Source organism: Anolis sagrei, chromosome X (genome assembly GCF_037176765.1).
Source record: "Anolis sagrei isolate rAnoSag1 chromosome X, rAnoSag1.mat, whole genome shotgun sequence".
Taxonomy (NCBI): domain Eukaryota; kingdom Metazoa; phylum Chordata; class Lepidosauria; order Squamata; family Dactyloidae; genus Anolis; species Anolis sagrei.
The window spans coordinates 29,764,126-29,790,366 of NC_090034.1; the positions used below are offsets into that span (position 1 = coordinate 29,764,126).

Genomic DNA, 26,241 nt, shown 5'->3' on the forward strand with positions numbered 1-26,241 from the left:
AACACTACCCAGTTATATTCCTTCGGGAGTGACCCACACTTGCTGTCCATAATTATCTCATTCACCCAACCTGTGTATTGTAATTAACCAGGGTGAGTCTTTTTCTCTTGGAAAGGGCCAGCACGTTTGGGGCACTTCCATGCAGGGCTTAAACTAGCTCCAAAGCGGGTTTAAGTCCCCACAGGCACCCAAAAGAAGTAGACTTTCCTGGGGGTTGTCCCCATTCCAGTGCGATAACTACCCAGGAAGGCCTGGGTCTAATGGGGTATCAAAGTAATTTGGGACAAAGCAGGGTTTACCAGCTTTATTATTTGTTTATTTGTTTGTTTGTTTATTTCTACCCTGCTTTTCTCCCAGAACAAGACTCAAAACGACGCCTACGGTAAAAGCGAAGTAATTCAGGACAAAACCTTTATATCAAAGTACATGATATCAAACATGCTGTTTTATGTTAGAGTATATATATCTTTGGGCACTAAAAACCACTTCTGAAGCATGGCTGTTTTTTTATGCACTGGCAAAATCTCTGTTTTTCTAACAGATCAGAGATAACAGGTTATTCAGTCTAAACAACTGAAATTATTGCCTTGCATAATTATATCTGGACGTATACTGAAAGAGAAGATTCGACTCTAAAGGGATTTTGGCTCTTCTCTGAAAGTTCATGCTGGTAAAAGTGTGACGTGTTCCGCATTTTGGGCCTGCCTGGAAGGGTCCTTGGGAAGAGCCTCTTGGGCAGACTGTGGCCACGGCGGGGTTCAAACTTCTCCCAAGGGGCAGCCTGAGTGAGAAGCTATTGGCCGGCCTTTCTCTGGCTTTCCCAGGCCCCCAAGCTGATGTGCTCCCTCTAAAGCAGATATGGGGAAACCTTCTCCTTCCTTCCTTCCTTCCTTCCTTCCTTCCTTCCTTCCTTCCTTCCTTCCGTCCTTCCCTCCCTCCCTCCCTCCCTCCCTCCTTCCTTCCATCCATCCATCCATCCCTTTTGTCTTTTCTTCCTACTCCCATCCCTCCCTCTTTCTCCCTCCCACCTTCCTTCCCTTCCACCCTTCCGTCCTTCCTTCCCTCCCTCCCTCCCTCCCTCCCTCCTTCCTTCCTTCCTTCCTTCCTTCCTTCCCTCCCTCCCTCCCTCCCTCCCCCATCCCCTTCCTTCCTTCCCTTTTCTCTTTCCTTTCTTCTCCCTTCCCTCCCTCTTTCTCCCTCCCTCCTTCATTTTGTTCCACCCTCTCATCCTTCCTTCCCTCTTTCCTCCCTCCCTCCTTTCCTCTCTCTCTCCTTCCTTCCTTCCTTCCTTCCTTCCCCTTTTCTTTCCTTCCTTCTCCCTTCCTTCCCTTTTTCTCCCTCCATCCTTACTTCCCTTCCACCCTTCCGTCCTTCCTTCCCTCCCTCCCTCCCTCCCTCCCTCCTTCCTTCCTTCCCTCCCTCCCTCCCTCCCTCCCCCATCCCCTTCCTTCCTTCCCTTTTCTCTTTCCTTTCTTCTCCCTTCCCTCTCTCTTTCTCCCTCCCTCCTTCATTTTGTTCCACCCTCTCATCCTTCCTTCCCTCTTTCCTCCCTCCCTCCTTTCCTCTCTTCTTCCTTCCTTCCTTCCTTCCTTCCTTCCCCTTTTCTTTCCTTCCTTCTCCCTTCCTTACCTTTTTCTCCCTCCATCCTTACTTCCCTTCCACCCTTTCATCCTTCCTTCCCCCTCTTTCTCCTTCCTTCCCTTTTGTCTTTTCTTCCTTCTCCCTTTGCTCCCTCCCCTCCCTCCATTCCCTTCCACACTTCCTTTCATCCATCCTTCTCTTTTTCCTTCCTCCTTTCCTCCTGGGGGATGTTTAGCTGGGAGAAGAGAACATATAGAGGGAACATGCGAACCATGTTTCAAGATTTCAAAGGATGTCCCATTGAGGGGGGCGGGGGAGGGGAACTGACTTTCTGCTGCTCTAAAGACCTTGGCACAAGGGAGCAATGGTTTCAAATGGCAGGGAAAGATATTTGACTGAAAAAATTAGTAAGGACTTCCTGGAGAGTGACATAGGCTGCCTGGGAGTTTGGTGGAGTCTCTTCTGGAGGCTTTTCTGGAGAGGTTTGATTGTGCCTTCCCGCATGGCAGGGGGTTGGGCTGGATGGCCCTTGGGCGTCTCTTCCAACTCTAGGATTCTAGGATTCTATATCAGGAGCAGGCAATAGGGGGTCTAATAAATACACTTTTTCTCCCCCATCCACCATCTCATCCTGACCAAGGTTAACTCTTTTGGGATCCACAAGTTTCCTGTCTTTCCTTCACTTTCTGTCTTCGAAGGAGAAGAGGAAGGGGAGGAAAGGGCAGGGAGGGGGCTTGGGAAGAACACTCTCCTTTTCGGCTCGCTCACTCTGTTCCAGCCCACCATGCAACCCCCCAAGTTAGAAAGTTTGCCCATGCCTGCTCTAAAGCAAGCCAAGGCTGCTGTTTTGGTGACTGCAGCTTTCTGTGGCTTTGTCTGTCGGGAAGCAGGACATCCTGGCTCAGGAAGTTGTAGACTTTGACTCTGGTTTCCCCCTGTTTGGAGCAACGATGCCTCTGAGACGTGGAAAGAGCAGCTTTTGCTCTGCTTCTAGGGGACGGGAAGCCACATAAGATGTAGATGGTGCTTTGGTGTTTATAGAGAAGGCAACCTCTTACAACTCTTTTCTCTGTTGCCTGTGTTGGAATCTGTGATAGGTGGTGGTGTCTCCGTGTTTTCCTGCCTTGTCTGAACCACATCAGGTGCACGAAGCTCTTTGCCTGCACATCATAAACACCCATCCCCCTTGTAAGGTAGAAGCTTTCTCAAAAAAGGGAAGCGCTCGTATTTATTTATTTATTTATTTATTTATTGCATTTATTGACCGCCCCTCTCAGCCCGGAGGCGACTCGGGGCGGTGAACAAAACAACAAGACGACAATATACAGTAAATAAAGACAATACAAACCAGACGGATACAACATAACATATACTTATACTAAAAATCCGCTTCGTCAAGTCCTGGGGTCATAGCCGAAATTCGTAGTCCTAGTTCATTCCATTGTCAATTTAACTACACTCAATTGAAGGCCTGTTCAAAGAGCCATGTTTTTAGGCCCCTACGAAAGGCCATCAAGGAGGGCGCCTGTCTAACTTCAGCAGGGAGAGTGTTCCACAGCCGGGGGGCCACCACCGAGAAGGCCCGCTCCCTCGTCCCCGCCAGACGTGCCTGTGAGGCAGGCGGGACCGAGAGAAGGGCCTCCCCGGATGATCTCAAGGCCCTCGTGGGCTCGTAGGCCGAGATGCGGTCTGCGAGGTATTTTGGGCCGGAACCGTTTAGGGCTTTGTAGGATAACACCAGCACCTTAAATTGGGCCCGGTAGCAAATCGGCTGAGGGCTCCAGGCTCAGCGATGAGTCCAGGGTCACACCCAAGCTGCGAACCTGCGCCTTCAAGGGGAGTGCGACCCCGTCCAGCACAGGCTGTAACCCTATACCCTGTTCGGCCTTGCGACTGACCAGGAGTACCTCTGTCTTGTCTGGATTTAATTTCAGTTTGTTCGCCCTCATCCAGACCATTACAGCGGCCAGACACCGGTTCAGGACTTCGACGGCCTCCTTAGTAGCAGGTGGGAAGGAGTGACAGAGTTGGACATCATCTGCGTACAGGTGACACCGCACCCCGAAACTCCGGATGATCTCACCCAGCGGCTTCATGTAGATGTTAAACAGCAAGGGAGACAAGATGGAACCCTGAGGAACGCCACAGATCAACGGCTGTGGCGCTGAACAGGAGTCCCCCAGCAACACCTTCTGAGTACGACCCTCCAGAAATGACCGGAGCCACTGCAAAGCAGTGCCCCCAAGACCCATCTCTGCAAGGCGCCCCAGAAGAATACCGTGGTCGACGGTATCGAAGGCCGCTGAGAGGTCCAGGAGCACCAACAGGGACACACTCCCCCTGTCTAGCTCCCGGCGCAGATCATCCACTAAGGCGACCAAGACCGTCTCGGTACCATGTCCCGGTCTGAAACCAGACTGTGCCGGATCCAGAATATCCGTGTCTCTCAAGAATACCTGGAGTTGTGAGGCCACCACGCTTTCCATGACTTTGCCCAAGAAGGGAAGATTGGAAACAGGCCGAAAGTTGTCCAATTTAGTGGGGTCGAGTGATGGTTTCTTCAACAGCGGCTTTACAACAGCCTGTTTTAGGCTCGCTGGAATCTTGCCTTCCCGAAGGGAGGCATTAACCACCACCGTTACCCACTCGGCCAATCCCCCTCTGGCCTCTTTCAGAAGCCAGGATGGGCAGGGGTCTAGGATGGACGTGGTGGGTCTCATTCCTCCAAGTATCTTGTCCACATCCTCGGGTTTCACAAACTGAAAAGAATCCAACAAAATCGGACAAGCAGGTGCTTGTGTCACATCCACAGAGACTGCATCTAATGCGGCGTCCAGCCCAGAGCGGATCAAAGCGACTTTGTCTGCAAAGAACCGAGCAAATGCTTCACAGCGTGCTGCCGAGTTGTCAGGGCTCCCACCTGAAGTTGGGGGAGTTAAAAGACCTCTGACAACCCGAAACAACTCCGCCGGACGGTTTTTTGCAGACGCAATAGTGGCCGCGGCATATGCCCTTAAAAAGGACACAAACCGTGTTCGATTTGACTCGCTTGGGTCTGAGCGCCACACGCTCTCTAGAACCCTCTTCTTTCGCTTCATCGCTGCCAGCTCCTCAGTAAACCAAGGGGCTGGTTTAGCTCGGTTACTCGAGAGGGGACGTTCCGGAGCGATCTTGTCAATAGCCCTGGTCATCTCCCCATTCCAGAGAGCGACCAAGGCCTCGACATGATCACCTACCGCGGCGGCGGGAAACTCCCCAAGAGCCGTCAGGAATCCACTCGGATCCATTAGCCTCCTGGGGCGGACCATCCTAATGGGTCCTCCACCCTTGCGGAGGTTAGGGGGCGCAGTGAGTCTAAATCTAATCAGGAAGTGGTCGGACCATGGCAACGGAGAGCTAGACAACTCCTCCACAACTCCTCCACACCGCCACCCTGCTCCCATCCCTGACAGAAAACCAAGTCCAATGTGTGTCCAGCACAGTGGGTGGGGCCAGTTATTCGTTGGGACAGCCCCATGGTTGCCATGGCGGACATGAAGTCCTGAGCCGCACCTGTGAGGGTTGCCTCGGCGTGGATGTTGAAGTCCCCCAGCACAAGAAGCCGTTGGGACTCCACCGCCAGGCTCGAGACCACCCCCGCTAGCTCAGGTAGGGAGACTGTAGTGCAGCGAGGTGGACGGTACACTAGCAGAATCCCTATTCTGTCCCGGTCACCCACCCTCAGGTGGACGCATCATTATTTCCCACTTGTTTCTACATGTGGTTGTAAGATAAGGATTGACAACAGAGGTGGGTAGTAAGGATGTGTGGTCAAAAGTCATTACAAAACCTGGGACACTGGCACTTCGTTTCTAAAGTGTTTCTGAAGTATACTTAGTGAAAATTTTGTGACTGTAACAAGACTAACGAAATTATGTTACTATTTCGTTTCAGTAATTGCGCATGTGCATAATTTAATGACTATAATTGGGGACACTTCAAGGGCCCCTTTCTCCCTGATTTTTAAAGCCATTGGAATGAAACTTGCTTCAATGGTAGAACACATTGACCACTGTTAGCCCACCAAATTTCAGAATGTTTAACTTATCCACAGATTTTTGGCACATTTTCAAAATTTTAGAGAGAGAGGCCTCTCCCTCTGCTATGCTGATTGGTACTTCCTGATGCTGATGAAGTCTGGGAAATGTAGTTTAGGACAGGATCTTTTGAATTCTCTGGTATAGGGCTCCTCCCTTCCTAAACTACATTTCCCAAAGTTCTGTGCTGTTGCCAAAATGCACTGCTCCCTTTTTTGCCCACTGCTAATGCTGAGGCTGCATTAATTTCACAGAGGAATAGAAAAACACTAAGGCTTTGCTTCCTTGCCTTGTATTGAATATGAAACTGACTGGGAGCTTTTTGAGATTTTCAAAACTAAAGCAAAAAAATATGGGTAAGTTTTGATTCCGAAAGTATTTGGTGTGGGCTGCGCAAACACTTTGGATATGGCTTCTGACTTACAAAACTTCCAATTTTCTTACAATTTCTGAAACTTCCAATTTTTATGCATTAGTCTAGTAGGTGGTGAACAAATAGACTGCCTCTCACTATGGAGGCTCTTATTAACTAATAGGCGTAAATAACCTAAGTGACTGGGTCAAATTATTTAATGGATGCGTCTTTAAGGCTGCTGGCAAGAATTGGCAGGATCCAGGGCTCCAAGATAACACCTGGCTTGCCTCAGAACTCTTTACTTAAAGCAGCACTTACTCACTTGGCTGTTTCAAGGTCCAGGAAGATAGCATACAGCCGCGGGCACAAAGCAAAGATAGCATGTAAAACAGCTCTGTATTTTAACAAAGCAACTAATTAATTAATGTTTTAGGGAATTTCTATGATGGCTTTCTCCAGACGGACACAAAAGACAATGGATTCCCAAAATCACAACAAACACAAATCCACTACAAGTCGTAGTACATAAATCACAAAGGTAAATGGTTTTTTTCCAGCTTATGTAATACAATATTAAACTTATAACCAACTTATATGATGCAGCATTGATCAATATACAATGAACAAAAAACTGTTGCTTATACAGTGATTTTACATCAGTTTTATTGTATTCTTATCCACCCGAGGAAGAATTATTATTTTGAAGAACTTGATGTCCACTTCATTGTACTCTTCACATTCCTCCACCTGAGGAAGACGTTAGTCGAAACCGGTCAAGAAGTCTGCTTTACAGCAAGAAAGACTCTACTCTTGTTACTGATGTAAAATCACTGTATAAACAACAGTTTTTTGTTCATTGTATATTGCTCAGTGCTGCATCATATAAGTTGGTTATACGTTTAATATTGTATTATATAAGTTAAAAAAAATACCTTTGTGATTTATATACTACGACTTGTAGTGGATTTGTGTTTGTTGTTCTCCAAACGGACTCCAGGCGGGTCACAACATCAACAAAATAAGCAAAATAAAATAAAGCATTCATTAAAATAAATTATAAAACCATAAAAGTTTCAAGTGCTCTCTTGCATCATTCAACTTGTAGATGATAAAATTTAATTTAATATTTATTTATTTACAGTATTTCTATTCTGCCCTTCTCACCATGAAGGGGACTCAGGGCGCATCACAGAACATATGTATGCGGCAAACATTCAATACCATTTATACACCGACAAGACAAACAATTTTACATAGATAGAGGTGTATATATAGGCTTTTCCCATCTTTAGCATCTTGGAGGTTGTGCTCGGTTCCAGCCATGAGGGGGTGCTGTCATTCCATCTCCCCTGCTGAAGAGCTTTGCTCCAAAACTTCCTCTAAAAATTTACACAGTACCCCTAAATACCTCCAAAAATTCCCGCGGTACATTTAAGATCTACATATGTCGGGCTGATCGGAGTATTATTGTTGGGGTTATAGGGAAATATAACATATAAATTCAGTTTTAGCATACTTATTTACTGTATTATTATAGGTGTCTTATTTAACTTACTACATAGAGTTTTATTAAGTTATATCAAGCTTTTGTTGTTTGGTTCACTTTGGTAATAATAGCCTAAGGGCTAATCAATAAAAATTATTTATTTACCAAGCAAAGACTTAGAACAAGAAGTGTGCTACAAACACCGATTCAAACACCGTAGTCAAGGTTGCAGCTCGGGAATTCACTGATTAATATTCAAGGATCAAGAGGCCAAAGCATAGTCGTAGTTCCAAAGGTCCGGCCAGAGAGTCAAGACTGAACCAAAATACGCAGTCAGGAGTCAGTCTAGGGATTCAAGGTACATCAAGGCTCACAACAGGATACAAGATGCTCGCCAGGGCTCAAGGTTCTTCAAGATACAAAGTTCCAAGAGTTCACGAGACAGGTCAGGATACCACAATCCACCAGTATCCATGGCCCAGTATGGCAGACACTTTTCTCCCAAAGAGCCGTCCCTAGCCAGGCTCTTTTTATGCAGCTGATCACAGCTGCCATCCTATCTCTGCCCTTAATCGCTGCCACCTGTAAGTTCTTCCATACAGATTACTCTGCCCCTTAGAACCTCCCTGCTAGTTGTGACGTATTTACCCATCACTACACTGCCAAGCATTCCATATACTAATCACCACCACCCTATACTACCCACCATTAACTGCAGGACATGGCAAGAATGGCCTTTCTGGTGGGATAGAGGTTGGCTGGTATTAGTATTAAAAATTGTGTCCTCCCATTCTTCGGACTGCAATGTCTTGCTGGTCGGCCTGATGAAGCTAAGCATTGCTTCCACCTCTCATTTTATGCCTCTTTCTCAGTCCTCTCTTTCTGTCCCTTTTCAGCATGATGCCGTCTTTGGGATCCTCAGCAAAGTCAAGCCTTCCTATAAGCCGTGTGGCGACTGCATGTACTCTTCAGCCAGCGACGTCTTTGCAGAGCCCTGCGTGAGGCTACCTCCATCTCCTCCGTGCCGCAGCCCCGCCACCGTCTGCACGCAGCCTTCCTTCCCGGCGCACCGGACACCCCCTGTTTTGGAGGAAAACCTGAAGGAGATCCAGGGCATAAAACCAAACAGCCTGCCTTTGGTCCTAGCGGGGGGCGATGCGCTGGGCTCTCGACACCCTCCGGAGGGTACTTTGCTCAGGAAAGACGTCCGGACGAGCAAGGACCTCAAGCACTTGCTCTTCAGCAAAGACCCCGAGAAGCCCACTGCCACCAGCTACTTGATGCAGCACCAAGAGTCCCTCCTTCAGCTCCAGAAGGCCGGCTTGGTCCGAAAGCACACCAAAGAGCTCGAGCGGCTCAAGAGCCTGCCATCAGAGACCTCTGGCGCGTCGACTGACATGACCATCCCAGAGGAACCCCAAGAGGTAGCTTCCCACCCTGGCAAGATGCCTCTCCTCTGTCCCTTGCTTCCTCGGGATGCCGGAAACAATGCTGAGAAGCTCCGCAAAACCCCTCCGGCCGCCGGGCTTTCTCACAAGACGGAGCACACCAGTAGCTTCAGCAAAGACTTCCTCAAGACCATCTGCTACACCCCTCCCTCCTCGTCACGGAGCTCCAACCTGACGCGTAGCTCCAGCAGCGACAGCATCCACAGCGTCCGGGGGAAGCCCGGCCTGGTCAAGCAGCGCACCCAGGAGATTGAAACCAGGCTGCGCCTTGCTGGCTTAACTGTCTCCTCCCCGCTGAAGCGTTCCAACTCCCTGGCCAAGCTGGGCAGCCTCAACCTCTCCTCTGAGGACCTCACTGGTGACGGGGAGCTGTCCACCTTGAACACCAAATCCGGTGAGGTCTCCGCAGGCTGCAACTTCTGTCCATCTTCGAAAAATGCAGAAGAGGGACCTGAGCTGAAGCCCACGCCAGGGAAATTGAAAGACATGTCCTGGCTTGGGAAGAGCTGACCCCACGACACTGCTGTTGTCAAAGAGGTGTTATTAAATGCAAGAGGCAAACATTTCTCCCCCTTTTCCATGGGTTGCTGCAGACAGTGGAGTTCAAGGAGGCCAAGAAAGAAGATACTTAGAGTCTTCCGGAGCACCAGAACATTCCAGTGCGGAGTTTTGTCGAGTTTTTCTTTACAAAGCAAGCTGCACACCATGGTTCATTCTGAGAAGCCCTTGCTCACATTTCTCCCTTTCTTTCCATGGGGTGCTGTAGACAATGGAGTTCAAGGAAGCCAAGAAAGAAGGCACTCAGAGTCTTCCAGGGCATCAGAGCAGCTGAATGCCAAGTTTTACAGAGTGTTTCTTTGCAAAGCAAACTGCACACCATGGTTCATTCCGAGAAGTCCTCGTTCACATTTCTCCCCTTTCTTTCTGTGGGGTGCTGCAGACAATGGAGTTCAAGGAGGCCAAAATAGTAGACACTAGGGAGTCTACTGGGCAGGAGAATGGCCAAATGCAGAGTTTTCCTTTTCAATGCAAACTGTGCACAATTATTCATTCCGAGAAGCCCTCACTCAGGGAGCTGAAATGTCAAAATGCTACCTCTGTTCTTTGGGAATTAAAAAAAACATGAAACCCTTACTTTACAAAAGTAGAAGAAAATCTCCATGACCAAGAGTTAGTTTCTGTATATCGGGCAGAAAGTGGACTTCAACTCCCAGCTGGGGAATGGTGGTTTTCTGTGGGGAATGGTAGGTTTTCTGTGTTGCTCTGCATTGCCCTGTATCTTGCGGTCTTAAAGGAGGCCTTCTTTATTGGGGGAGTTCTGCCAGTCTAGTTTGTACCTTTTCTGTCCATTGGATGAGAAGCAGCTGTTGTTACAAAAACGCGACGTAGCTTGGAGTTACAAATGTACCTTAAGGCATGGGTGTCACAACGTACTGTGATATCCAACATACAAGACAGGGCGACTAGTTTAGGGGAGGATTTTTTAAAGAAAATTTTGTTTACATGCATTTGAAATTGGGGAAAATGTCAGTACAAAATCCCTTTTTTAAAAAAAGTTTTAAGATTTGTGTTTTTAAATTTAAAAATAATTGATGTGCTTTCCGACTTGCCCACAAAAAGACTCAAGTGCTGGATTGCTTCTGAAATGGCTTGTTGTCTCAGCCAAACTCCAAAGTTCGCCAGGAATGGAAGGCACGATCTCTATAGGTTGGGCACGTTTTGGCGTCTTTTTCCCCCATTGTATCGATGCCACAAGGCGGCAAGGAACACCGAAGGAAGATGTGTCATTCTTCTTGACTCTTGGTTTCCCCAAATCCCTCGAAGGCTTCCGTTTTTCTCTGTTCGCCAGTCTGTTGCTGGGCTTTCCTGCAGAACCCGCTTTAATGCCAAAGTCCCCAAGGCATGCTCAACTAGAATGGGGCAGAGCTTGAAGAGATTTCCTTTCTTCATTTACATGGATGCTTGGCCTCCAAAACACGTATTGAGTTATTTTGCCGGGGGAAAAAAAATTAGGATGGGTAGGGGAACAAAAACCGCATTTTGCCCTCTTGTATACATTCAATTTTCAAGACATATCTCTGTCCCACCATCTCCGTCTTTCTCCTTTTGTGCTGTACTTTCACCCCCTCTCTTCCCTTGTCTGTGTGAAGCAAGTGTGAATGTTGCAGTGAGCAAGCTTGGATAGTGTGGAGTAGCCTTGTAGCTGCAAAGTCAATCAGTGAGGGTCTCTGCATAGAAGTAGCCTATCCTTTTTTGCCTGGAGGCACCCTCTGTTTGGATGGTTTTAACTAGCACTTGATTGTTTATTGTCTGGAATTGGGTTCAGTATCAGAATTGGGTTCAGTATCAGAATTGGGTTCAGTATCAGAATTGGGTTCAGTATCAGAATTGGGTTCAGTATATCTTGTATGTGTTCCATTTTCAAGGCATTTCTTTGTCCCAGCTTCTCCCTCTTTTTCCTTTTCTGCTGTATTTTCATCCGCTCTCTTCCACAGCAGGCTCAGCCCTACTTGGCCTTTTCTCAGGTCGACACGATCCTTTCAAGAAAAAGAGGAATGTGTTTAGGCCAATGGGAAATTGATCCCGTCTTTCACATCCAATTGCAGAGGGTTTTTTTTCCTGATCCCCAAAGGAGCAAATCTTTGCCCGGATGCCTGAACCAACACATCAAACAAGACGCAGTCTATTTTACTCCCTGCATTGAGGATATCCCCGCCCCTTTTTTTCTTTTTAATAATGACGACAACTGAGTGCCTTGCAAATCATTTACAAATACTGTGTATTTGTCCAAATCTCTTGCTTTTGTTGAATACCTTTGGTTTGGGGTGTCGGGTCCAATCTGGCTCCAATGCTTTTGTTGCTTTCTTTTAGAGGAGGCACTCGCCAGGGTCCCTTGGGCTCTTTGCAAAGCTTCTTTAGCTGGTGCTGTGAGTATTCTGGGCTGTCTGGTCATATTCCAGTAGCATTCTCTCCTGATGTTTCACCTGCATCTATGGCTGATGGCATCTCCAGAGGTTTGTTCAGAGGTCTGTTGGAGGTGAGGCAAGTGGAGTGTATATATGTCTTGAATAGCACTGAGTAGCCATTAAGTTTGCAAAGTCAATCAGTAAGGGTATCTGCAGAGGTAGCAAGAAAAGTGTGTGTGTGTGTGTATATATATATATATATATATATATCTGTGAAATAATGTCCAGGATGGGAGAAAGAACCCTTGTCTGTTTGAAGCAAGTGTGAATGTTTCAATTAGTAAACTTGAATAGCACTGAGTAGCCTTGAAGCTTCCAAGTCAAACAGGGAAGGTATCTGCACAGAGGCATTGAAGCAAGCAGAGTGTATATATCTACCGTATATACCTGTAGGATAATGTTCAGGGTGGGAGAAAGAACCCTTCTCTGTTTGGAGCAAGCGTGAATGTTGCAGTTCGCAAACTTGAATTAGCATTTGAGTAGCTATGAAGTTTGCAAAGTCAGTCAGTGAGGGTATCTGCATAGAGGTGGCCTGGCCTCTGTTTCCTGGGGGCACCCTCTGTTTGAGAGGTGTTGAATGAATGAGGCTTTATTTATATCCCGTCCCATTTCCCAAAGGGACTCGGAGACAACAGTATAAATGATAATAAAACACATCACAAATTAAACCAAGTTAAATCACCAGAAATAAACGCAAGTCATAATAAATAGAAAGGAGTATATAACTCAAGTATATCACACATCAATATATGTAATAACTGAGCATATAAAACATATAGACAATAAAACAATTAAACATCATATGACCTGTTCTTGTTAGCATGAGCAATAGAGTCAGTTGAAATTCCATTAAAAACTCCGTTGGCTAAAGTTATGGTTAGCCATTTTTGAAGGCCTGTTTCCAAAGCCAAGTTTTCAGTTCCTTCCTGAAAATTGTTCATCTGGGAACCAGTCTAATCAACTGGTAACTGGCACTTGGTTGTTTGCTGTCTGGACTTCCCCTGTTTTCTGAGTGTTGCTCTTTATTTACTGTCCTGATTCTGGTGTTTTTTAATACTTGGAACCAGATTGTGTTCATTTTCATAGTTTCCTCCTTTCTGTTGAAACTATCCACGTGCATCTTGTGGATTTCAGTGGCTTCTCTGAGTCGCCTGAGTTTCCATGTTCTCAAATAAGATTCTGTGCTTAGGTTGGTTCATCCAGTGCTCTGCTAGGGCTGACTTCTCGGAACTTCTCAGCTATAGCAGAGCACTTGACGAACTAACCTGAACACAGAATATTATTTGAGAACACGGAAATTCTAGGCATTTTGTCAGACGACACAGGGGAGTCATTGAAATCCACAAGCACGTGGACAGTTTCAACAGAAAGGAGGAAACCATGGAAATGAACAAAATCTGGTCACCAGTATTTTTTTAAAAACCCACCAGAATCAATATTTTATTGTTATTAAAACTTTCTTTATAGCCCGCCCTATCGCCCCGAAGAGACTCAGACAGTAAATAGCGAACAGCACTCAGAAAACAGGTTAACTCCATACAACAAACAGCAAAGTGCCAGTTAACAGTTGATTAGACTGGCTCCCACACTAAAAATTTTCAGAAAGCAACTGAAAACATGGGTACCCTCTCTGGTTGACTTTGCAGCTTCATGGCTACTTGATACTATTTAAGCTTTCTAACTCCAACATTTACATTTACTTAAACAGACATGGGTTCTTCCTCCCATTCTGGACCTTCTTCCACAGGTATATATATACTCTTTGAGTGCCTCACTGCCAACAGAACATCTGAGGATGCCAGCCACAGATACAGGTGAAATGTCAGGGGAAAATGCTACTGGAACATGGCCAGACAGCCCAGAAAACACACAACAACCCAGTGATTCTGGCCACAGAAGCCTTCCACAACACATTGAACACCTCTTTTTTGCAAAACGCCCTCCTCCAGACCCTTTCCACACTTTGAACTATGCAATTATCAAGACATCTTTGCGCTCGCTGCTTTACAGATAGCAGTGTTCCTGGTACGTTACTGTTTTCTCATTTCGGGGAGCAGGGGTGTTATAAAAATATATTTATATGCACACTGTACATACATGTAGCTGTATATCTATATTGTATTGTACCTTCACAGTAGGAAATGCATAATGCACTTTTTTTCACTTTCTTGGTAAAAATGTACTGTATTCTATGCTTGTGAGGAAACCATTAAAGTCCTTTATTTACAACTATCTTGGGTATCTGGTGTTGCAAAAATCACTTTTTAATTGCACAAAATGCAAAAGGTTGTGGGTGAACTACAACTCACATAATGCTAGGTTAACCTCGAAAAAACTCCATCAGTAAAGTTTGTTATGTTAGGCAAGTTTGCTCTGGGTGTATCATCGGTGGGGTTGTTGAGCATGCTCTCTGACAGCAGGGTAAACTACAACTCCCACTACAGTGAGTCAGTCCCCTCCAACCCTTCCAGTAGGTTGAGTTAGTCATGGGGGATCTGTGTGCCAAGTTTGGTTCAGATCTGTCATCAGTGGAGGTCACAGTTTATCTGGTTGTGGGTAAACTACAACTCCCAAAAAGGAATGTCAGTCCTCCCCCCCCCCCGCAAGCCCCCTCCAGTAATCAAATTTTGGCATATCAGGAATGTGTGCCAAGTATGGTCCAGATCCATCGGTGTTTGGGTTCACATTGCTCTCTGGATGTAGGTGAACTACAACTCCCCCAAAACAAGGTGATTTTCTCCCAAAGATCGCCAGTATTTTTTGCTGGTCATGGGGGCTCCGTGTTTCAAGTTTGGTCCATTTCCATCTTTGGTGGAGTTCAGAGTGCTCATGGATTTCAGGTGAACTATAAATCTTAGTACCTACAACTCCAAAATGTCCAGACCAATTCCCCTCAAAACCCACCAGTATTCAAATTTGGGCATATCAGGTATGCATGTCAAGTTTGGTCCAGATCCATCATTATTTGGGTCCATAGTGCGCTCTCGATGTAGGTGAACTACAAAGACCTCCAGTATTTTTGGTTGGTCATGGGGGTTCTGAGTGCCAAATTAGTTCCAGGACCATCATTACAGGTGAACTATACATCCCAATACCTACAACTCCTATAAATCATGGTGACTTTTCCCCAAACCTCTCTAGTATGTTCAGTTGCTGATCAATGCTGCTCTGTTTGCTGGGTGCCATAGAAAATAATAGGAAAGGGTTAAGAAAGAGTCAGTGGGCGGGGTCATGCAAATTTCACAGCAATGGAGAGAGTACGAAACACTGGGATGTCCCTGGTGGAGGAAACACATAAAATTGAGGATGAAATTATCTCCATATGAAAGGCTTCACTTGGGTGGTGGCAGGATTGTGTTTGTGTAGGACATTGGCAGGGCTCTTGTACATGTTCATGGGGATCACTGTAACCTGTAATGTCATTAGAGGGCCATCTGTGTCTCCTAAGTAGTGGGAGCTATAGCTGTTTGTGGAGGCAGGAGCTTGACCATGTAAGTGGATACCCAGCCGCGCGCGCACACACACACACACATTTTTTACTTTTATTATGCGTATAGATTATATGATCGTGCCTCTATACCTGTCATACTGCCTTTCCCCTACACCTTATTATTTATTCTATTCTTATGTTATTATTATCCTGCATCTATATCTTTGTCATACCGCCTTTCCCCTAGAAAGTGTGGCCTGGGCAGAAGACAATGACAAATCTTTGCTCCTTGACCGTTGCATGAAACAAGCCTAACTTGTCAAAAAAGCCACGTACAAGAGAATGCCGAATGAGTCAGCTTGCCTCTCTTTCTTCTATTTCAGGGGCAGTTGCCTTGTATCCAGGCCTTGCAGACTTTTGCCTTTAAAGGCGACCAGTCTGCACTCGCTCGCTTGCCTCTAGTGCTGGGGAGGAGTCTTTTGGACTGCTTGGCATTGTTTGTGGGCTGGGGAGGAAGAAGCCAGCGGTGTTTATCTGAGCGGAGCCACGAGGCCACAGCCAAGGACTGTCTGATGTTTCAGCCCAACTCCAGCCGTTTTTTTTAAAAAAAAGGTTCAAAAGTCATTACAAAACTGATGGGGGGGGAGATTTTATTTCAAAATTGTTTCCAAAATATAATTAGTGAAAAAATTGTTACTATAACGAGAGTTATGAAATTTTGTTACTTTTTCATTACAGTAATTGGGCATAATTACTCTAATTGGGGAAACTTCAGGGGCTCCTTTCTCCCTCCTTTTTAAAGCTATTGGAGTGAAACGTGACCACTGTTAGCCCACCACATTTCAGAATGTTTCATTTATCCACGGATTTTGAGGAATTATCAAAGTTTTTATAAACAACATTTTAAAGAAAAACTACAAGAGTTTTCTACTTGAATTTTATATCCAATGGACGAGATAACCAGGGCATCAATCCCCAGAACTTTCAGAAAGATTCGCACATTGACATATTTTGGGGGATTTAAAAAAGTTTAGACAAATAATTTATCCCCCCTAAAAGCAGCAACAGCAATCACCTTTAATGCCTGTCTATCTTTATGGCACACAATTAACCACAGAACTTCAACTTAGCATGGATTTATACTATCAGTTACTTTAGTCCTCTTTGCAGATCCAATAATTATATTATTATTAGACTGACTAAATGGCTGGCTGCTGCAGCCTGATGCTGATCATAGCATTCTGCAAAACTTAGTTTAGGACAGGGCCTTTTGCATTATCTGCCACAGGGGGCCTCACCTCCCAAACTACATTTCCCAGAATGCTGTGTTCCTTTGCTTATAGCGACGATCGGATCAAAGAAAAAGGTTTTACCAAAGTTGCTTATACTAAAAATTAGACTGACCTTGGGAGGCATCCGAATGTTACAGAATCTTAACCAAAGTGATCGGTGAGTGAGTGTTTTGAACCTTAAATTTCCCCTCCCATACCTTTCCTGCATGTTTCTAATATCAATTCATATGCACAGATCTAACTAATTTGATGTAAAAAACTAATTAAAAATTAAAAATTACATACCCCTAGTATCTGCATAGAGGTAGCCAGGCTGTTGTCAATCAGCATTGTTGCCTGGAGGCACCCTCAGTTTAGGATGTGTAAACTAGCACTTGATTATTTGCTCTCTGGAGTTCCCCTGTTTCTGAGTGGTATTCTTTATTTACTATCTTGATTCTGGGGTTATTCTGGGGTTTTTTAACTCACTTTTTAACATTAAATAATTAACACCATACAGTGTGAAAAGAATAATGAACATTTTACAGACACATAACCCCACCACCTAGGCCTGAACAAGTATTGTTTCCTTTGCCATTAATTTGTGAGTCAACCGGTAAACAAATGTCATATCCAAAATTCCTGACCAACAGGGTGGTATTGTTTTCCCTGGTCACTCTCTAAAATATATTTAATGTAAGCCGACCAATACGAGTCAAATTCTGATGTTTTAATTTCCCCCCTAAACACTGTTTCCATTTATAGTTTATCATTTCAGGCTACGTTCCATACCTCCCTATACCATGCTTCCAGCATGAGATTGGTTACTATCTTCCAATTTCTTGCAATGATAAGCCTCACCACTGTGAGTAAAATAATTACCTGTCCTTTTTTTATTTCTAAGTTCAGCTTTGTGGCATCAGTTTGTAATGCTAACCTAGCCTTCAGGCCAGAGTGATGTTTAGTCCTATAATGTTACCTATTTCCTTAAATATATTGTTCCAGGAACTCTTCAGCAGAGGGAATTCCCACCATAAATGAAACTATGTCCCTTTGTACCAGTGGTTCCCAACCTGTGGTCGTGGACCACCAGTGGTCCACAAAAACTGAAATATGGTCTGTGGCCTCACCGTTACTACACCGTTGCAATGAGAGCGACTGGTCTCATGAAACTCTCTTACAATGCCAAGGTTGATTAAATATGGTTTTCTGTAGGCGAGCAGATGGCAACTACTGGATGGCATATGTTCTGTATCAGAAACTAGATCTGATGTGGTCTATTCAATGTAATTTTCTGGATCAGCACCCGAAATAACCAGAATGAATCTAAAGTTGACCAAAAACTGATTTGTAATGTTGGAGAGTGAGCGCTGGTCAAGTGGTCCCTGGCCAAGTGGTCCCTGGTCAACCACTGCTTTGTACATACCACATCTCCAGCAGGGTTTCTTTTGCTTCTTATCCATCTGGTGTAATTTAACCGGTGTGGTATACTATCTCCATATGATTTTATACATGTTGTCTTTTAATCTTGACAGATCTTGACAGATTCTTAACCATTCTCGACTTCATCCTTTTCCAGTCAAGATCCGTCAATGGCCCTTGATCTCCTTCCCATAGCAACTTCATCCCTATTTCCTTGCGTATTAAACCATTGTTTATTTTCCCAATTAGTCCTTTCCCTGATATTTCTTGCTTTTTAAGTTTATATAATCATTGTTCATATGGGATTTTAACCCAGGAATATATTTAAAGGAAGACCTGCTTGAACATTTCACTTTGCTTCCCGTTTTGGAAACACAGCCTGTTCTCGTCTGTAGCCTGGCTTTGACTCCAATCCACATTACAGCTCCACCATTTCTCCTCCTCCTCTGTTTCCAAGGGCTTGAGGGGGGAGTCTTACCCGGACTCATACCTCACAGACCTTAAAAGGCAAGAAGGGCCGCCAAGTTGGGAAGCAGACCCAGCAAAGGGCAGATGTGCTTGAAGCTAGTTTCCAGACCTTACATACTAATTTGGAGAGGACAGGTGATGAATATATAGCCTGGCTCAAAAAGTCCTTGTCTGGGCACCTGGATCGGGGAGATGTCTTACAAATCCCCAGCCTTTTCACAAAAGGAAGGTGCCTGCCAGGCACCCCTCTGTCTAGGGTCCTCTGTTTATCTCCCCAATGCTTTGTTTATTGATTTTTTGTTTATTTATTTTATTTTTGATTTTATTGGTTTACCCAACTCCCATCCTCTGCCCTTTCCCATTGGATGCCCAGGAAAAACGCTGGAGGGAATTCCCAGGGTCAAGAGGTACCGGTGAAAGGTTACATGAATTTTGCTTCAGTGACTTCAGATCTCCAAAAGTTTTATATATAACATAAAATGTGATACGATACACAGACAAAAAGGGAGTCCGTGGATACCGGGGGAATCCAATTAGTTGAGCCAAGGTATGTACGGGGGCAAGGGTTGACTCAGGGTTAGTTGGGGTGAAAGAAGCTTATATTCTTGGGGAAAGGTTCACAAGGCGAAAGCGCAAAACGAGCTCAAGCTTGCCAGCTACATTCAAAATAATTAAAAGGGCTTCTTTGCTTATGTCAGTAGCAAAAGAAAGAACAAGGAAGCGATAGGGCCTCTGCAAGGAGAAGATGGGGAAATGTTGACAGAGGATAGGGAAAAGGCAGAACTACTTCGTGCCTTCTTTACCTCAGTCTTCTCACAAAAAGAAAGTCATCCTCAACTCAGCAACATGGAGTGGATGAAGGATTAGGGGAAATCCAACCTCAAATAGGGAAACAAGTTGTCCAGGAATACCTGGCCGCTCTAAACGAATTCAAGTCCCCAGGACCAGATCAACTACATCCAAGAGTATTGAAGGAACAAACGGAAGTCATTTCAGAACCTCTGGCAATCATCTTTGAGAGTTCTTGGAGAAGGGGAGAAGTCCCAGCAGATTGGAGGAGGTCAAATGTGGTCCCTATCTATCTTCAAGAATGGAAAAAAGGATGACCCAAACAATTACCATCCGGTCAGCCTCACGTCGATACCAGGCAAGATTCTGGAAAAGATCGTTAAGGAAATGGTCTGCAAACACTTAGAAAGGAATGCGGTCATTGCTAATAGTCAACACGGATAGATAAAAAACAAGTTGTGCCAGACTCATCTGATCTCTTTTTTTCGATAGAGTTACAGGCTGGGTAGATGCAGGGAATGCCATGGATGTAGTGTATCTGGATTTCAGTAAGGCCTTCCTTTGACAAGGTCCCCCATGACCTTCTGGCAAGGAAACTAGTCCAATGTGGGGTAGTCAAAACTACAGTTAGGTGGATCTGTAATTGGTTAAGCGAACGAACCTAAAGGGTGATTCTCCCCAATGCTTCCTCTTCATCCTGGAAAGAAGTGGCAAGTGGAGTGCCATTAGCAGGTTCTGTCCTGGGCCCGGTTCTGTTCAACATCTTTATTAATGACTTAGATGAAAGGTGAGAAGGCATGATCATCCATTTTGCAGACAGGACCAAATTGGGAGGGAGAGCCAATACTCCAGAAGACAGGAGCAGAATTCAAAACTATCTTAACAGATTAGAGAGATGATCGGGCCCAGGACAGAACCTGCTGAGTTGCCTGAGGGCTGAGAAAAGCAGTACATAAATAAAGTAAATAAAGTAAATAAATAAATTGGCCAAAACTAACAAAAGGAAATTCAACAGGGACAAATGTAAGATATTCCACATAGGCAGAAAAAAGGAAGTGCAAAGAGACTGAATGGGGGATGATACCTGGCTCAATAGCAGTATGTGTGAAAATGATCTCGAAGTCCAAGTGGGGAGGAAGGTGAACATGAGCCAACAATGTCATGCAGCAGCTAAAAAAGCCAGGGGGATTTTGGCCTGCATAAATAGGAGTCAAATGCCTAGATCCAGGGAAGTCATGCTCCCCCTCTATTCTGCCTTGGTCAGACCACACCTGGAATCACATTATGTGGGCACTGAAATTCAAGGGAGATGTTGACTCTAAGCTGGAATGTGTCCAGAAAAGGGCAACTCAAAGGTTCAAGGGTCTGGAGAACAAGCCCTGTGAGGAACGACTTCAAGAGCTGGGCATGTTTAGCCTGCAGAAGAGGAGGCTTGGATGAGACATGATGAGGGCCATGTATCAGGATGTGAGGGGATTGTCATAGGGAGGAGGGAGGAAACTTGTTTTCTGCTGCCCTGGAGATTAGGATGCCATGGAACAGTGGCTTCAAACAATGGATTCCACCTGAACATTAGGAAGAACTTCCTAATGTGAGAAAGAGCTGTTCAGCGGTGGAACTCTCTACCCTGGAGTGTGGTGGAGACTCCTTCTTTGGAGGCTTTTAAACAGAGGCTGGGTGGCCATCTGTCGGGGGTGCTTTGAATGCGATTTTCCTGCTTCTTGGCAGAATGGGGTGGGACTGGATGGCCCACGAGGTCTTGTCCAACTCTAGGAGTGTATGATTCTATGAAAGAAGGAGGGGAGCCCTGTTCTTAGGGCTGTGGGGGCTATGGGGACAAAGCTGTTACCTAGGCTGGCTGCTAGAGGCAAAAGGGAGAGAGGAAGACACAGGAGGCAAAGAGTATACAAATAATCAAATATAAGGATAACACACTGAAGCGTATGTTTATTCAAGGGGTTACTTTGTAATATAGGGGGAAGATAGAATGTATCCAGGGCGCTGGTAGCTGCTGCTGGACTCTTCTGCTCCTCTGTTCGTTCACAAGTCCGACCGGTTGGGCTCTGGGCTCCCGCTCTCCGCGGGATTTTCTGACGCAGTTCCAGTTACCTTATTATTAATTTGACCCCGGGGGGTCGGTGCTTGACTTCACTGCCAAGAAGCGGCCAGACTAATTTTTTAACTCCAACACGCACACACTGCATTACCCTAGATGCCTACTTTTCCCTCCAATCATACTGGGAACCAGCCCAAGGTCCCAGCCTTTGGCTGTGTGCCATGCGCTATCTAAGGAAGAAGTGTTTGGGCCAAAGGGATTTGCGAAGAGGAAGATTGTCTTTTGAAAATAAAGCCAAAGAAAGCGGCTCTGGAAATGCAGCAAGGTGCGGCGGATACAAGAGAAAACTCCTCGAAGCAGGAGCTGGTCTCTGATGAGCTGAGCAATAACCCTTCTGACTATAAATAACTGCAAAGGAAGAAGTAAGCCCCATCAAGGCAATACTGATTCTCCCACTCACTCCGCCCCAAAAGACTGAGAATTGCCAGGAAAGTTTCTTGCCACTTGTTCCTGAGAGGATGTAAAGAACTGTAGCTTGAATTGAGCTTGAATGCTGAGACAGTGCCGGTAGGAATTGTGGATGTGCTTCCTTCTACTCAGGTAAGGGGAAATCCATGCTGTGCATTTGGAATTCAAAGATATCCATAGCTTGTCTTGCTGATGCGATGGATGCTGTGACTCTCCCAGAGGCAGGACATCCTTGCTTTGTGTTGTGTGGATCACACCACTTCTTCTAAGGCAGTTAGTAGACAGTCCCTGGATATTCTTTAGGCGTGGCTCTTCTCCACCCACTTCCAATACAGTGATAAAAGGGCAAGCGGATGTGGAGGGTGGACAGAGTGGTATTTTGGGAAACTTCAGGGTTTCAGACGGCACTGAGTTCGGCTAAATATGGAAGCCACCGAGTGGCACCACTCGGGCTTTTCTATCAACAGCAAAAGTATAACCAGAAAGAAAGACCCCCCTTACACTAGACAAACTTCCAAAATGAAACAAGGCGATGGTTGCTTAGCTGAGAAGACCATATCAGAGGAGGCTTTGGAAAGAGGCAGGCCCATGGAAAGAAGCAGTGGGGTTCACGTCTCCACACAAAATGTGCAAATGAACTATCGAAGAGGGGAAGAGGGCTCAATGGGACAAGTTCTGGAATGGGACACTACTTTGCAAGGTCATGATAAAGGTCTGGAAGGCCAAGCCATGTGTCAGGTACTCCAAAGGCAGGGCTCAGAAGAGGGCCGGAAGGTGAGTGCACTCCTCTACCGAGTGGAGGAAAGCCAGCACAGTGTTGTGACCCGAGAGGGAGAATCCCACCCATCTGAATTTCCCAATGCAGAGAGGAAAAGGGAAATGACCGATTGCAGCTGGCCACTGGTTCTGATCAAGAACTTTGGTCGGCAGGACAGCTCAGAACGGGAAGCGGCAGATGGGATGAGTGCTGAGATGAGTGACTCAGTTCTGGGAACACCGAGGAGACTGATGGCCCGCTCCGACTCCGAGACCAGCGTGGAGAGCAGGCAAGTCACCAAGCTGGTGTTGAACTCCCCGGGGGAGGAATGCACGCCTGGCTTTCTGAGTTGGCTCGACTCTTCGGAGAAGCAGAGAAATGGAGAGATGGAGAGCCCTCCAGGACCAAGCGAGGAAGAAACAAGAGGTGAAGGGAGTTCAATCCTGAGCGCTCAAACCACTGGCTTGGTCTCTCCGCCTCTCAGTAGTTTCCCTTTTGTCCAGATGTCCGGAGAAGAAGAAACAGAGGTGGAGGCATGCGATAAGGTGAACTGGGACCTTGAGATAACAAGGCCTTCTGCTCCAGATCTTGCTTTGGTTTCAGGAGAGCCTGAAAAGGATTCCAGAGAAACTGACAACAGTGAGGAAGACCTTGAAGTCTGCCGTGAGCTGAGACTGGAGTCACACAGCCACACTGTCTGCTTTGAAATGCCTAGGACGGAGGGAGAATATTCCAAGCGATTACCAGCCATGGTGATCACGCAGTTGAATCCTGCCCAGGATACCAAAGGAGGGCCCTCCTGTGATGCCAGTGCCAAAGAGCAACAGCATAGGGTGAAGAAACAGGAGGATGAGAAAGCCCTGAAAGTGGCTGACATGAAGAAGACCTTTGAGAAGGAGAAACCTGCAGCTGAGAAGTCTGCCCTGCCGGCTAGAAAAGGTGAGCTGTGCATTCAGTGATTTGTGAGCACTTGCTGACATTTAGCAGTTAGGGAGATGATTTACCGATTTAGCAGGGGTGGGGGCATCAAAGTAAAGATATATGTCCCTGTTCCAACTTACATACAAATGGAATTTAAGAGCAAGCCTACCAAACCTATAATGCTGTAGATGGAGCATATCTTGATTTCAGATAAGGATCCCCATGATAGACTCACAAGTAAAGAAGTCCAATGTTGGCTAGGCAATGCTACTATCAGGTGGATCTGTAATTGGTTAAGCGATCGAACCCAAAGGGTGCTTCTCCCCTATGGGTCCTCTTCTTCATCCTGGGAAGAAGTGACTTTTTGGATGCCATCAAGAGGGTTCGGTCCTGGGTCCAGTTTGGTTCAACATCCTCATTAATGACTTGGATGAAGGTTTAGAGGGCAGGCTGATCAAATATGATTAAATATTATTATGATATAATGATATAATATATTATTACATTATTATTATTATTATTATTATTATTATTATTATTATTACAAAAGCTGGATGGCCCTCTGTCAAGGATGCTTTGATGATGCTTTCCCTACTTGGCAAGAGAGAAAAGAGTTATTATTAAATATAATATAATTAGGAAATATTAATTAATATTAATAATATTATATTGTATATATTACTACATATTATTAAATATTATTAAATATTACATAATATTTAATTAAATAGTATTATTAAATATCAAATATTATGATTAAATATTATATTATTCAGATATATTTATTATTATAATGATTCTTATTACAAAATCTGGATGGCCCTCTGCCCAAGGTGCTTTCCCTACATGAAGGCAGAACAAAGGGGGAATGGACTGGATGGCCTCTGGGGTTGCTGCTCCTATTATTATGATTGTTATTATTAAATATATTATGATTAGATATTAATTATTATCGTTTGTTGTTATGAAATATTACTATTCTTAAATGTCACTATTAAATATTAATGATTATGAAATAATATTATTATTCTTAAATATATTTCTATTATTATCAATAGTTATTAAATAATACTATTATTATTTTTATCTATTATTATTAAACATTATTTAGTATTATTAAATATATTAAATATTATGATTGGAGGCTATGAAATTTTAATTATTGTAATTGATTATTAACTAAAGCCCTAAACGGTTCTGGCCCAACTTACCTGTCCGAACGTATTTCCCCTTACGAACCACTGAGGACTTTAAGATCATCTGGGGAGGCCCTGCTCTCGGTCCCGCCTTCGTCACAAGCACGTTTGGCGGGGACGAGAGACAGGGCCTTCGCAGTGGTGGCCCCTCGGCTATGGAACGCCCTCCCTAGGGAAATCAGATCTGCTCCCTTCCTCTTGACGTTTCGGAGGCAAGTTAAAACGTGGCTATTCGAGCAACTGTTTACAAATACAAAGTAGCGAATATAGGAAATGGAATGACCTGACAATGGAATTGGACAATGCTCGAGAATAATGAGACGCTGATGATGTTTTTATTGCTTTTGTGATGTCTTATACTGTTTAATGTTTTTTTATCTATATTATGTTTTGTGTATACTGATTTGTTGGAAACCGCCTTGAGTCGCCAAATTGGCTGAGAAAGGCGGTATACAAATACAGTAAATAAATAAAGAAATAACTATTGTTATTGATGATGATGATGATGATGATTATGGTGCGATAGGAAAAGGGGTTTAGGTCTCTTTTGATACCTTTGGTGTCTCTCTCTCCCTAGGCCAGGCATAGTCCAACTTCCTAACACTCCAAAACACCTGGAGGGAGGGCCGAAGTTGGCTCATGCTGGCTCTAGAGCGAGACCTGAATCTGCGCAGGTGCAAAGCCACCGAGCCCTGCTACCAGGCGAGGAGCAGGTGCCCAAACAAGGCTGCTGCGCGCGCACGCAGGAGGGAAAGAGGCCCCACCTCACCGCGGGGCTCCACCCCTTCGTGCGGATTGGTTGCCTCCCGTCCCGCGCTGGGACGCCATTGGCTGGTGGGTTTTGTCCCAGCCTTGCAACTGGGCGCGGCGGAGGGGGGCGGTGCCTGTCCCCTGGCTTGTCCGTTAAGGCAGTCAGTCAGGCAGCCGAGTCCGGCCGAGGAGGAGCCAGCGAGCAGCCTCAGGTTGACAACCATTCATGTCTAACGTTATCCATTTCAAACCATTTCTTCTTGTTATTATTACTACTTTAAAATAATATATTCTGGACATGACTGACTAATTTCAAAACATTTATTCTTGCTATTATTACTTTAAAATAATTTATTACTATTACTAATTTATGAATAATGTAATTTATGACTAATGTACTTAATTAAAAACCATTCATGACGAATGCTATTTATTTTAAACAGTTTGTGCTTAATATAACTAAATTTCAAACAATTTTTTCTGGATATTATTATTTTAAAATAATGTATTATTAATATTACTAATTTATTATTAATATTAATATTAATATTGCTAATTTATTCTTAATATTCCTAATTTCAAACAATTTATTATTAATATTTCAAATTTAAACCATTTATTCTTAATATGACTCATTTTAAACAATTTATTATTAAGTTCTTGTGGGTTTTTTTGGGCTATATGGCCATGTTAGAACATGGCCATATAGCCCGAAAAAACCCACAAGAACTTCGTGATTCCAGCCATGAAAGCCTTCGACAATTTATTATTAATATTTTAAACAATTTATTCTTAATATTT

The 26,241-nt window shown here is 44.8% G+C and overlaps 2 protein-coding genes across 5 annotated transcripts in view; both read left to right on the forward strand.

Annotated features, from left to right (window-relative positions):
- Positions 1-14,145, forward strand: part of SSH1 (slingshot protein phosphatase 1) — a 34,153-nt gene extending 20,008 nt beyond the window's left edge. For both annotated transcript variants that reach the window (XM_060786115.2, XM_060786116.2), the window contains one exon: positions 8,395-14,145. In XM_060786115.2, the coding sequence (XP_060642098.2) occupies positions 8,395-9,456 (1,062 nt within the window). In that variant the 3' untranslated portion in view covers positions 9,457-14,145. The remainder of the gene's footprint in view (positions 1-8,394) is intronic.
- A 2,564-nt stretch (positions 14,146-16,709) lies between these two features.
- Positions 16,710-26,241, forward strand: part of CORO1C (coronin 1C) — an 83,219-nt gene continuing 73,687 nt past the window's right edge. The window contains exon 1 of one of the 3 annotated variants that reach the window (XM_067473063.1): positions 16,710-16,791. The gene's annotated coding sequence lies outside the window, so the exon portion shown is untranslated. Of the gene's footprint in view, positions 16,792-25,570; positions 25,653-26,241 lie in introns of those variants that run through there. The other 2 variants (XM_060786110.2, XM_067473060.1) reach the window with 2 other exon arrangements.